This window comes from Nannospalax galili, unplaced genomic scaffold, assembly GCF_000622305.1.
Source record: "Nannospalax galili isolate Female #2095 unplaced genomic scaffold, S.galili_v1.0 scaffold1519, whole genome shotgun sequence".
NCBI classification, from domain to species: domain Eukaryota; kingdom Metazoa; phylum Chordata; class Mammalia; order Rodentia; family Spalacidae; genus Nannospalax; species Nannospalax galili.
The window spans coordinates 190,255-202,993 of record NW_008342631.1 but is presented as its reverse complement, the minus strand read 5'-3'; the positions used below and the strand labels follow the sequence as shown (position 1 = coordinate 202,993).

Genomic DNA, 12,739 nt, shown 5'->3' with positions numbered 1-12,739 from the left:
GGCTGGCCTCGAACTCACAAAGATCTGCCTGCCTCTGCCTCCCAAGTGCTTATTTTTTATGTATATATGTGTATTGCCTACATGTGTGTAAGTATACCCATGTTATACAATGCCCATGGAGGTCAGAAGAGGGTGTTGGATTCTCTGGAACTGGAGTACAGATGGTTGTTAGCCACCATGTGGATGCTGGGAATTGAACCCAGGTCCTCTGCAAGAGAAGCCAGTGCTCTTAACTGCTGTACCATCTCTCCAACCCCTTTGAAAGATTTTTATTTTTATTTTTTTATGTGTATAAGTATTATGCTTACATGTATGTAAGTGCACCCATATTGTGCAGTGCCCACAGAGGACAGAAAAGGGCATTGGAGTCCCTGGAAGTGCATTTCCCCATTACTGAGCATTTTCAAACTCTACCCACAATTTCTTTCATATTGAATGTTTTGCAGATTTCTCTTTCATTTTGTTTTGGGTGTCTTAATTCCCCCAACTTTAATATTTGAAGTTCTTAGTTCCTTTATGGAACTTTATGGCTTACTTTTACTCATAGTGGAAAAAAGAATCCTCCCCATTCCATGCAAAATGTATCTCCTTGTGGCTTCCAAAGGTGTTTTATGTTTGTTTTGAATTTTCTATTTTCTTGGGAAAGAAGGAATGCAGCATAATTTTTCAGTTAGAGATGGGGGATTTTTGTTTTCTTGTTCCCTGGCCAACCTTGCAGGTGCTCATGGTTTGGGATTTTCTAGCACCTAAGGCAGGAAGATGGAAAAGAGTATCTGGAGTTGATCAGCTCTGGGCTCCAACTTGTTAGGAAAAATGAAAAGTACATGCCGAGGTACAAGCAGACTCAAGATGATCAGACAGGACAAAGCAAAAATTGGTCACCAACAATGGTCTAGCTTTAAGGGAATCTGAAATAGAATACTATGCTATGTTGGCCCAAATTGGTGTTTATCACTACAGCTGCAGTAATACTGAATTGGGCACAGCATGGGGAAAATGATACAGAGTGCGCATACTGGATCTCACTGATCCAGGTGATTCTGATAATATCAGAAGCATTCTAGTACAGATTGATAAAAAGTAAACTATGAAAAGTTTTCTTCAATAAAACTTGCCAGAGCACTTTTAAAAAATTAGGTTTTCTTAGTGTGATACTGAGCGAGATGCACAGAGGAATGCTACATAGTGATGGTTGAATTAGGAGTCAACCTAATTAATTTATAGCCAACAGTCAGCGAGGAGGCTAATGTCCCAAAGAACTCTTGACCGCGAGGAGAAGCAAGGTAGGGTTTATACAGCTTAAAACTACAATTATATCATGTCAGGGACAAAGCCAATAACCATAGTTAAAACAGATTACCATAGTTACACTAGACCAGGGGCAGGTTAGTTAAGAAAGAGGTTTTTCAGTTAACAAAAAGTTTCTCAGAATTGTAGAAACAACTCCATGGAGATGCAGGTATAGCTGGGAGGGAGGACTTGCTCTCTGGACATGCTCCTGGCTACTTGTAAGTTTCCTAGTATGTAGAAGCAATGGACTTCCTGAAACTACCTGCATGAGATGATCTGCCTGTCTTGCTGCAGTGCAAATGGCTGGGCAAACACACAGGGTAAAGCGAAAGTTAGCTAGAACAAAAATGGAGTTTTGCCATTTCATTTAAGACTGGCCATTTGTATAAGGTGCTATGGATCTCTAGAGTTCAGACTCCAATGCTCATGGCCTAATTCTTAAAGTGTCTCAATTTTGCCTTTTAAATTTAACATTTATTATTTTTTTAAAAAACGAAATATCCTACTTCAGTAGGGTTTATTGGGATTTCTATTTTTTTTTTGCTTGCTTTTTAAAGATTTATTATTTTACTTATGTTTATGTGTGTATATGTCTGTGCATGTGTGTGCAGGTACCCACAGAAGCCAGAAGAGGGTGTCAGATTCCCTGAAACTGGAGCTATATAGGTGGTTGTAAGCTGCCCATTATGGGTGCTAGGAATTGAACTCGGGTCCTCTGGAAGAGCAGCAAGCACTCTTAACTGCTGAGCTGCCTCTCCAGCCCCCATTTTGTTTGTTTTGATTATCTTGCTAAGTAACCCAGGCAGTCCTTGAACTGTTTTGTCTCTGCAGCCTTGGGATCACAGGCATGTACCAATATCCTTGGTTCATGTTTCACATCACTTGCTGTTTCTACTGCTCTGCAGTGCTGCCTTAATCATTAATAAACTTTCTATATAAATGCCAGCTCATTGAGGACTCTTACCTTCTTTTTGGGTGTGCTAGTTTTTTCTTCATTGCTGTGATAAAATACTCTGACCACTACCAACTTGGGGAGGAAAGGGTTTATTTAGCTTACATATCCCGGGTCACAGTTCATCAGGGAGACCAAGGTAGGAACTCGGGGCAGGAACCTGGAGGCAGGAGCTGGAGCACAGGCCTTGGAGGAATGCTGCTTACTGGCTTGCTCCCCTGGCCCCTGCTCAGCCTGCTTTCTTATGCTACATAGGCCCACCTGCCCAGGGGTGGCACCACCCACAGTGGGCTGGGCCCTCCCACATCACTCATCAAGAAGATGCCCCTCAGACATGGCCACAGGCCAGTCCAATAGAGGCAATTCCCCAACTGAGGCTCCATCAACCCAGGTGTGTCAAGTTGACACTAAAGCTGTCCAGCACATTGGGTATTTCTTTTCTAATGGTAGGTTGTTCTGTGTATGTGAAACTGTATGAAAGGACTGTGACATAGGGCTCCCATCTCCTTTCACCCTTTTCTGGGTTCCAGAGATCAAACTCATGTCGTCAGGCTTACATAAAAGCCCTTTTACACAGCTACCATTTTTACCTTCAGCCCCTAGAACAAGACTTTAAAAAAATACTGTGGGGGCTGGAGAGATCACTCAGCAATTAAGATCACTGGCTGCTCCTCCAGAAGACCCAGATTCCTCCAGAAGACCCTAGCATCCACATGGCAGCTAACAACTGTCCATAACTCCAGTTCTAAGGAATCTATCCCCTTTCTGGTCTCCATGAGCATGGCACATATGAGTATATTTACACACATGCAGGCAGAACACTCATACACATAGAATAAATTTTTTTAAAAATCAGAAAAAATTACTCTAGATGTGCATGTATGTGTGTGTGTACATGCCATGACCCATGGGGTCAGAGGGTAACTTGGGGGAGTCAGTTGTGTTTTTCTACCATGATTGAGCTCCATTCTTCAGGCTTGGTGATAAGGGACTTTATCCACTGAGCCATTTCACTAGCCCCTAGAGACTTTTTTAAAGTCTCATGTAGCCCAGACTGACCTGAAAGTAACTTTATATCATAGGTTGTTCCTTAACTTTCTGCGTACATATCCCAAATGTTGGAATTATAGGTGTGTGCTAGCACACCCAGCTTTAGGATAAGATCTTCACATTGCTAGAATTCTTGTGCCTAAGGTTAGTTTAATTCCCAAGAACTGAACTATAGACTTTTTGTGGAGATTTGGACCTTCAGAGGATGAACCTTATATCAATATGGGGCTACCATAATCAGTTCTGATCTGAGGTGTGCTTGCCTTGCTAGATTAATAAGTAGTCACTGTACTAAAAGGAGGCTTCTAGGAGGAAACTTAGGGAAGAGTGGTCTGTGGCTAAGGTCTAAATAGGTTTTGGATGTCCTGGAAGGCATAAGGTAAGTGTCTAAGTAAGCTGTTGAGTAACTTAGGTAGAGGCATCCTAGCATTCTAAGGCTAATAGAAACTGAGTGTCCAGGTAGACAGGAATGCCAAAGAAGAATCCTTATCTAGCACTGAATCAGAATGTGTTGGACAGCTTCTGTATCAAGAGGTTTGAAAAGGATGAGGTAGTTTGTAAACATAGCCTGCCCCATGGCTGCAACTTCTAGACCATTTTATAGGTCCCATCTGACATTTGTACTGCTGAGAGACTCACCATCCTTGAGAGGTGAAAACCTAATCACATGTAAGTCTTTTGGTTCAGAAAGTCTATATCTGGGTAGATGGATAGACATGTTATAATACTTTGCTCCTGTCCTCCCTACAAGACTGAGGTCTTGCTTCATTGTACAACTTGGCTTTGAACTCCTGGAATCAAACCATCTTAGATTCTCAAGCTGCTGTGACCACAGTTCTATGCCAACATACATGATTATATTGAGTTATTTCTTTATGTTTTAGGCCAGCAAGATGGCTTCGTTGGTAAATGTGCTTGGAGGCAAACCTAATGACCTTAGTTCCATCCCTGGAACTCATGTGCTAGAAGGAGAGAATCAACTTCCCCAAGTTGCCCTCTCACCTCTGCATGCACAGCATGGCATATGTGCACCCACACACATACTTGCTCAAACACACAATAAACAAAATATTTAAATCTCATCTTTCTACTTACTCTATTCTACTTTAACAACTACTCAATGGAAAGTCAAAATTTATTCTTTAAAGATAATTAAGTATTGGTGAACTGTTGTATATTATTTTTTATTATTATTAAATTTATTTTATGTGTACGAGTGTATTGCTTGCATGTAGGTAAGTGCACCCGTGTTGTGTGATGCTCAGGAAGGACAGAAGAGCCCGTCAGATCCACAGTTGTTAGCTGCCATGTGGGTGCTGGGATTCAAACCCTGGCCTTATGCAAGAACAACCAGTGTTCTTAACTGCTGAGCCATCTCTCCATCCCCTAACTCTTGTATATATACACCTGTGATGAAATTTGGCCTGAAGTAAACCACTTTCAGGCTTCTGAATACTTTCTTATAATCACATAGGATTGATTGGCCCACTTTCCCATTTTAGGAAGTTTTGTGATAATGTGTGAAGTAGTGTTTACTAGAGAAACTTACTGAACTCATTTCCCAGAGTGCATTTGGGGGCTGATTCTCTAGGTACCTCTGTGAGTATAGAAGAGGTTCATAAACTTGGAGAAGCACTAGAGTTCAGAAATGCCGTAATATTGTCATAAGTCATTTATTCCAAGTGAACGATTCTTACCATTTTTGTTTGTGAAGTTTCTCTAATATTAACTTGTCTGATGCCAGCAAAGCTCAACATTTGTGAGAAGAAATTCCTAAGGACAAGCAACCTTATTGATTGCTAATATTAATGCTCTTTTGTATTGTAAGTGGTAGGTTTTTGTTATGACAGGTAGTAGGGATCCCCTCAAAAGAAAAATTGGAATGGCCCAGCGCTCCATTTTACTCCTATGCACTAATATGTGAAGTATTCCTACTATGCTGTTCCCTATTGGAGTAGCTCAGTGCTAGTATTGGAACTGATGTGTCCTGGAATAAATGTGTGTAGACCACAGAACGATGAGAGCATCTTGTCAGCTCTGTGTAGATTCATAGCTCTGTTAGTCTTACCCATTCTTTTATACAAATATGGGATGTTTTAGGACATGGTGGCCTTTGAGGATGTGGTTGTGAACTTTACTGATGAAGAATGGGCTATGCTGGATCCTTACCAGAAGAATCTGTATACAGATGTGATGCTGGAAACCTGCAGGAACCTCCTTGCTGTAGGTAGGAATATCGTTATCCTTCACTTATCAAACTAGGGGACAAGTGCTTCTTGGTTATCAGTGTTCTGAACTTTAGAATGTGGAAAGGAAAGTATTTACTGAGTAAATCAGCCATGGTTACAATGTATGTTGAAATAAAAAAATTAATGATTCTTCTGTAGTTTAGAATAAATTTTCTGGGTCTGCATTTTAGGAATCAGATGGGAAGACCAGAACATTGAAGACCATTATAAAAATCCTAGAAGCAGTTTAAGGTAATTTGCATGGACAAATGGCAGAAAATGTCCCTTGTAGGAACCTTAATGTGCAGTGAAAATTAAGGACAAACAAAACAAATAAGCACTTTAAATTTATTAACCATTAGAAATTTTTCACTAAAAAATATGTAGTGCAGTGTAAAAAAAGCTGTTCATCTTTGTAAAACAAGTTACTTGGAAACAGTCCTAGGATATTGGATTTATGAATGTCACTGTTTTGATGATAGCTCCATGAGATCTATATAGATCCATCGATCCATTTTGTTCAGAGCATTTAGATATGGCAGAGTGTATAGATTTTCCCTGATTTTGAGAATAGTATGTGTTCAAAACATACTAATAAGCAAAGTCTTAGTTAAAACAACAATTACTAATGTGCTTCTCTCTGTCTCTTTCTGTCTTTGTCTCTCTTTTTATAATAGTTACAAGGTAGAGACATTCAATAAAAATAAAAGTGTTGAGTATTGAGATACCTTCACCTGGATAGCAAAAAAACAATGTGAATGCAATGAGTATAGAAAGGTTTTTATGTGTCATTCATTCTTTATTAGGCACATCCTATTTCACCTTAAATACATACTATATGAGTGTGAAGGTTATGGAAAGATGCAGTGAAAATGAACATTGTGGGCAGTACTGTAAACACTTTAACATGTATTGAAAAATATGTGAGTACCCAACTATGAATGAACCTTGTGAATGTGGGATATGTTTTAAATCCTTTGTTTTTTCACAGCTCATTGGGAATCCATCAACAGACTCACAGTGAAGAGAACTCCTGTGTATACACAGAATGTGGAAAGACCTCTGTTTATGGTAGTTCATTTCGCACACATCAAGGAACTCACACTGTAGAAAAACGTTATGAGTGTAATCAATGTGGTAAAGCTCTGAGTTCTTCCACTTCCCTTCGGACACATGAAAGGCTTCATACTGGAGAAAGACCCTATGAATGTAAACAGTGTGGTAAGTCCTTCACCCGTAACAGTTCTTTTCACAGGCATAAAGTAACTCATGCTGGGGAAAAGCCCTATGAATGTAAACAATGTGGTAAATCTTTCATTTATCCTTATTTACTTCAAACACATGAAAGAACTCACAGTGGTGAAAAACCTTATAGGTGTAAACAGTGTGGTAAAACTTTTAGATGTCACAATTCCCTTAGAAATCATGAAGGAATTCATTCTGGAGAAAAACCGTATGAATGTAAAAGATGTGGTAAGGCCTTTAGATGTCATAGTTCCCTTCGATTACACGAAAGAACTCACACTGGAGAAAAACCCTATGAATGTAAACAATGTGGTAAAGCCTTTAGATGTCACAGTTCCCTTCGATTACATAAAAGAACTCATACGGGAGAGAAACCCTATGAATGTAAACAATGTGGAAAAGCCTTTAGACGACCTGGTTATCTTCGATTACATGAAAGAACTCATACTGGAGAAAAACCTTATCATTGTAAACAATGTGGTAAGGCCTTTAGTCATCATGGCTATCTTCCAGTACATGAAAGAATTCATACTGGAGAAAAACCCTATCAATGTAAACAGTGTGGTAAGGCCTTTAGACAACGTGGTTATCTTCGATTACATGAAAGAATTCATACTGGAGAAAAACCCTATCAGTGTAACCAATGTGGTAAAGCCTTTAGACTTCATAGTTCCCTTCAATTACATGAAGTAATTCATACTGGAAAAAAACCCTATGAGTGTAAACAATGTGGCAAAGTCTTTAGGTATCACTATTCCTTTCGATTACATGAAAGAGGTCATACTGGAGAAAAACCTTACGAATGTAAACAATGTGGTAAGTCCTTTGTTTATCGTTACTTCCTTCAAATACATGAAAGAACCCATACTGTTCAAAAACCCTATGAATGTAAACAGTGTGGTAAAGCTTTTAAGGGTCATAGTTCCCTTCGAAGACATCAAGGAATCCATGCTTTTCAAAAACCGTATGAATGTAAACAATTTGATAAAGCTTTCATTTATCCTTATTCACTTAAAACACATGGATGAACTCACACTGGTGAAAAACCCTTGAATATTAGTTTGGTAATGTCTATAGAGGTCACAGTTCCTTTCTAAGACATGAAATCTCATGGTACAAGATAAACTATTGGTGTGTACAATGTGCAGTAACTTTCAGCCTTTGAATTTCCCTTCAAATGCATCGAAAACCTTATAGGTGGAATATTTAATGAAGTGAAAATGGTGAGACCTTCAGTGTTTATAATTTGTTCAGATCATGGAATGACACACACTGTACAAAAGTCTGATGTATGTAAGAAATATGTTAAGATCTTCATTATTATTTGAAGATATATAATGACTCATTCCAGAGGAAAACACTTTGGATGAATGAAATATGGGAATAAATTCATATGTATGAAATATTCATTTGTTTCTCATCTAATCAAAGACACAAGAAAACTGATAATGGAGACAGACCTTACAAGAAATGAACACTATGGGACTAGAGAGATGACTCAGCAGTCAAGAGCACTGGCTGCTCCTGCAAAGAACCTGGGTTCAATTCCCAGCACCCACAAGGCAGCTAACAATCGTCTGTGTGTAACTCCAGTTCCAGGGACTCTGATACCCTTTTCTGGCCTCTGTGTGTAGTGCATAACATAGCACTTACATGCAGGCAAAATACTCATACACGTAAAATAAATAAAACTTAAAAAAAGAAATGGATACTGCATTGAAACTCTAGCCATTTGGAAAATAAATGGTTTTTTTTGTTGTTGTTGTTGTTGGTGGTTTTTTTTTAAGTACAATATAAGTGACTTCAGAACTCCTATAGAAAGGAAATTTGTATATTTGATATTGAAATCCTGATACAAATTAATACAAAATGCCAAAAATTTTATATGAATAAATATATTCAAATTATGAGTGTGTTGTATATCACTTAGTTGTCTTTAAAGAAGGTCTCTGCTAAAATTTGTAGTGGATTCATCAAATCATTGCTACTTGGGTTTTTGAGGTGTAAGGATCACAAGTTGAAAACATGCTTGGGCAAATTAGTGTAGTCCTGTCTCAAAAAGTGGGTAACTATTGGGTATATAGCTAGTCAAAAGTTCTTGTCTACCATATGTATGGCTCTGTGATCCATCCTCAATACTGCTAAAAATATTTATAGTTCAAGAAAAATACTATATGTTCATTCATTTGGATTTTCTATATTTCCACAGATTGCTGATTAATTTTTTGATTGATTTTTATATTATGTGTATGAATGTTTTGCCTGTATGTAAGTGCACTGGTATTGTGCAGTGTCTGCAGAGGCCAAAAAAGGTTGTTGGATTCCCTGGAACTGCAGTTGTGGATGGTGGTTAGCCACCATGTGGGCGCTGTGAATCTAACCCAGGTTCTCTGCAAGAGCAGCCAGTGCTCTTAACTGCTGAGCCATCTCTCCAGCTCCAGATTTCTGAAGAAATTGTGCATATACTTTGTTACATTTATAAGTGTCCCTCTTTTCAGTTTTATTTTAACTGGAATTTTTATTAGTGTATATTAATTGTACATGGTAATAGATTGTGGTTTTGTTACTGTCTAAGGGTCCTGATCAGTTTTATTTTCTCTGCCAATTAAAGAATTAAAAGACAGTAAAATTCTCAGACATAAGAGGTAATGAACTTTATTAAACACATACATTCACACAGAGAGAAGACTGTGGAAACACAAGTGGAAAGGGAATTTGGAAATTGGAACATACAAAACCCCTTAGGGGGCCTGGCTCTTCAAAGCATTCTTGGTGGCACGGAGGTCACCCTCTCCTAATTTTGGATTGATTAGCTTAAAGATGAGATAACAAATAGACCATGAGTCCAAGCTGAGCTATGTCTAGGACTGTCCTTGGCTAATTTGGTCTGAACTAGTCAGCTGGAAGAGGGAGGGGCCCTGCCAGTGGGAGAAAAAAAGTTCAAGGCTTTGTTCCATGTGGAATAAAAGCAAATTTGCCATCTTTGTTACCAGTGACTGTCTGCTTGTCAGGGGTTTCGTCCCTTCACTTTACATTTCCATATGTACATATAATATTCACTGTTTCCTATATACTGTTTCTTTCCAAATTCTTAAAATCTCCCTTTTACTTCTCATTTTCCTAGATTCCACATATGAGAAATATACTTGTATTTGTGAGGTGAACTTAGTTCACATCCTGATCTCCAGTTCTGTTTTCTGGCAAATAATTTCATTGTTTTTCATGATGGAATGAAACATAATTGTGTATATATTCACATTTTCTTAAGCATGCATTTGTAGATGGGCACCTATCCTGATTCAAAAAGTTGATTATTGAATCCAGGTGTTGAAGCACATGTCTTTAATGGCAGCTCTTGGGAGGGCAGAGGCATTTCTGTAACTTTGAGGCCAGCCTGCTCTGCCTAGCAGGTTCTAGGCCGCTTTTTTAAATGTTTTAAAAAGTTGGTAATTGTGAATATTTTAAATGAACACTGTTATGCAGGTATCTCTGTCTCCATCCCCAGTGCCATTTATGTGGATCTTGGGCGTCAAACTCAGGGCCTCATGCTTTCACAGTGAGTTTACCTCTCAGCTCCTTGTAAGCACTCCGTTTCACAAATGATTTGGGGTATGAGAAAAGATAGTATTTGAGGAAATGTTATTCAGTGGTTTGATGGGTAAATGTCATGTCATGATGTAGTATTTATACGATTCCAAGATTGTCTATAGGGAGAATCCTAACACTTCCAAAGAGGAAAGTCAGGTACAGTATGGAAAAAAGAAACAAAACAAAACCCAGTAAATGTCAGGACTGTTTAGTCAGCAAGATTTTTTATTTGTTTTGTTTTGTTTTGATTTTTCTGTTTGTTTTTTTGGGACAGAGTCTCACTATGTAGCCTTGCCTGGCCTGGAATTCTTTGTAGACCAGGCTGGCCTGGAACGCACATAGATCTGCCTGCCTCCACCTTCCCGGCTTAGTAAGGTTTTAGCAGTCCAGTGCAGTCCTAGCCATGTTAATAGTTTGGGGCAACAGGAAAAATGCACTGTGTGTGAGAGCGCACTGTAATCTAAGCATTTAGCATGATGATGCAGGAGGGCTGCAAGTTCAAGGCCTTCCTGGACAAGATAGCAAATCCTTGTTTCAGAAAGAACATATGCTTCTGTGTATTTGCTGGCCTTAATTAAATATTAGCAATTTCTCCTACAGTGTTGAAATAGCTACAGATTCTGGAAAAGGAAGTGATTACAGCTCAAGACATTACAACTGAAAATGTCATTTATGCACTCTGTTCTTATATTCCAAGGTTTAATGGGCATAAACTTTACAAAACTAACTCTGGATGTATTTCATTTTTATTTGAGACAATAAACTTTACAAAACTAACTCTGGATGTATTTCATTTTTATTTGAGACAATTGTCATATAAAGCTTTCTACCTTGATCAAAGAATTAGTTATTAAAACCATAGAGGAAAAGTTGTGGTTGAGAAAATTTACTTTCCAAAACTGAGCTCTTTCCAAATCATTCCTGAATTACTCACAATAAAAAAGGCATGGGTGGGGGAAGGGGAATGATTGAGAACAAAGTTAGTGACACATGTAAGCTAACCTTAAAAAAAAAAAAAATAACGACCTTTCATTCAGAACAGGCAAAAATATTGGCAGTATTAAGGCCTTATTCAGTCAGAATCTCCAAAGGGACTGTTGTACAGTTCTCTGGACTGAGACAGATGCCCTCTTCCTGAGCTCATCAGTGGCCGCTTGCCAAATATCATAGCTGAGATTATTGGCTGTTTATGGATTGCTCACCCTCCCGGAGGAGAGGCAGATACAGTCATAGGACCTTTCTGAGTATCTATTCATCCCTACCAATCTGTGGTGGGCAATTCAGCCCTAACTGCATGTGGCCTGTGGGACTGATATATATACAGACTGCAGAAGTCTGGGAGGGGGCCTTCATTTATGCAGTTATGGGAATGCCATCTTCAATGCTTGGGAGAAGACTGGTGAAGCCTTTGGGGGTGGGGGAGGACACACAGTCCTGTAAGAACCCCTTAGCTATTGCTCTCAAAGTAAGCCCAGTAAACTCATTGGTTTCCCAGAGTGTGCTTTGGTGGAATTGTACCTGTTTGTCATTGGGACCTTGCGGGGACAGGTGGATTCTGTTTACATTTCTTCCCTTGGAAAGAAGTTTTAACAACAAGGACATTGATACACTTATAGGGTGAGAAGATTTGTAAGCAAGTGCAGTGGACTTAAATCTTCATGAACATCTGAGTTCTCAGCCTGTATGCCAGAACAGGCACTCTGGTCTGCTGAGATCTCAGCCCCTACACCGATGGAAGGTGTAGGCCCTCTCAGGCTGTAGCAGAAAAATTTGTTTTTTATTTTAAATTACATTTTAATTTTGTGGTGTGTGTGTGTCTGTGTGTGTGAGACAGTGGTAGTCGGAGGACAACTTCCTAGAGTTAGTTTTCTTCCACCATGTGAGTCTTAGGAATTGAACTCAGGTTGTCAGGCCTAGTGACAAGTGCCTTTCCTCATTAAACCTCACAGGCTCAAGTTTTTAAATTTTAATAATAATGTAAAGTTAGAACTCAATTGGAAGGAAAATTTTATAGATTTCAGTATTTTGAAATCCTAATACAAATAAGTGCAAAATGCTCAAAATTTCACATGAATATATTTAACTTATGACTGTATTGTTGGCCAGTTGTCTTTTTGCAGACTTGGGTTACAATCCCAGCATCCATATGATGGCTAACCATCTTTTACTCTAGTTCCAGGTGTCCAACACCCACTTTTGTCCTCTGTGAACACTGCACGTCATGGGTGTGCTTACACACGTGGAGGCATAACATTCATACACATAAAATAAAAGATATTTTGAGCCAGGTGTGGTGGCACACGCCTTTAATCCCAGCACTTGGGAGGTGGAGGCAGGCGGATCTTTGTGAGTTCAAGGCCAGCCTGGTCCACATAGTTCCAGGACA

At 39.0% G+C, this 12,739-nt stretch overlaps 1 protein-coding gene across 1 annotated transcript in view; it reads left to right on the top strand.

Annotated features, from left to right (window-relative positions):
- The window catches only part of LOC103738609 (zinc finger protein 709-like), a 28,043-nt gene extending 19,706 nt beyond the window's left edge, over window positions 1-8,337 (top strand). The window contains exons 2-4 of the mRNA XM_029566219.1: window positions 5,393-5,519; window positions 5,712-5,772; window positions 6,512-8,337. Of these exons, the coding sequence (XP_029422079.1) occupies window positions 5,396-5,519; window positions 5,712-5,772; window positions 6,512-7,793 (1,467 nt within the window). The 5' untranslated portion in view covers window positions 5,393-5,395 and the 3' untranslated portion in view covers window positions 7,794-8,337. The remainder of the gene's footprint in view (window positions 1-5,392; window positions 5,520-5,711; window positions 5,773-6,511) is intronic.
- Window positions 8,338-12,739: the final 4,402 nt, after the last annotated feature.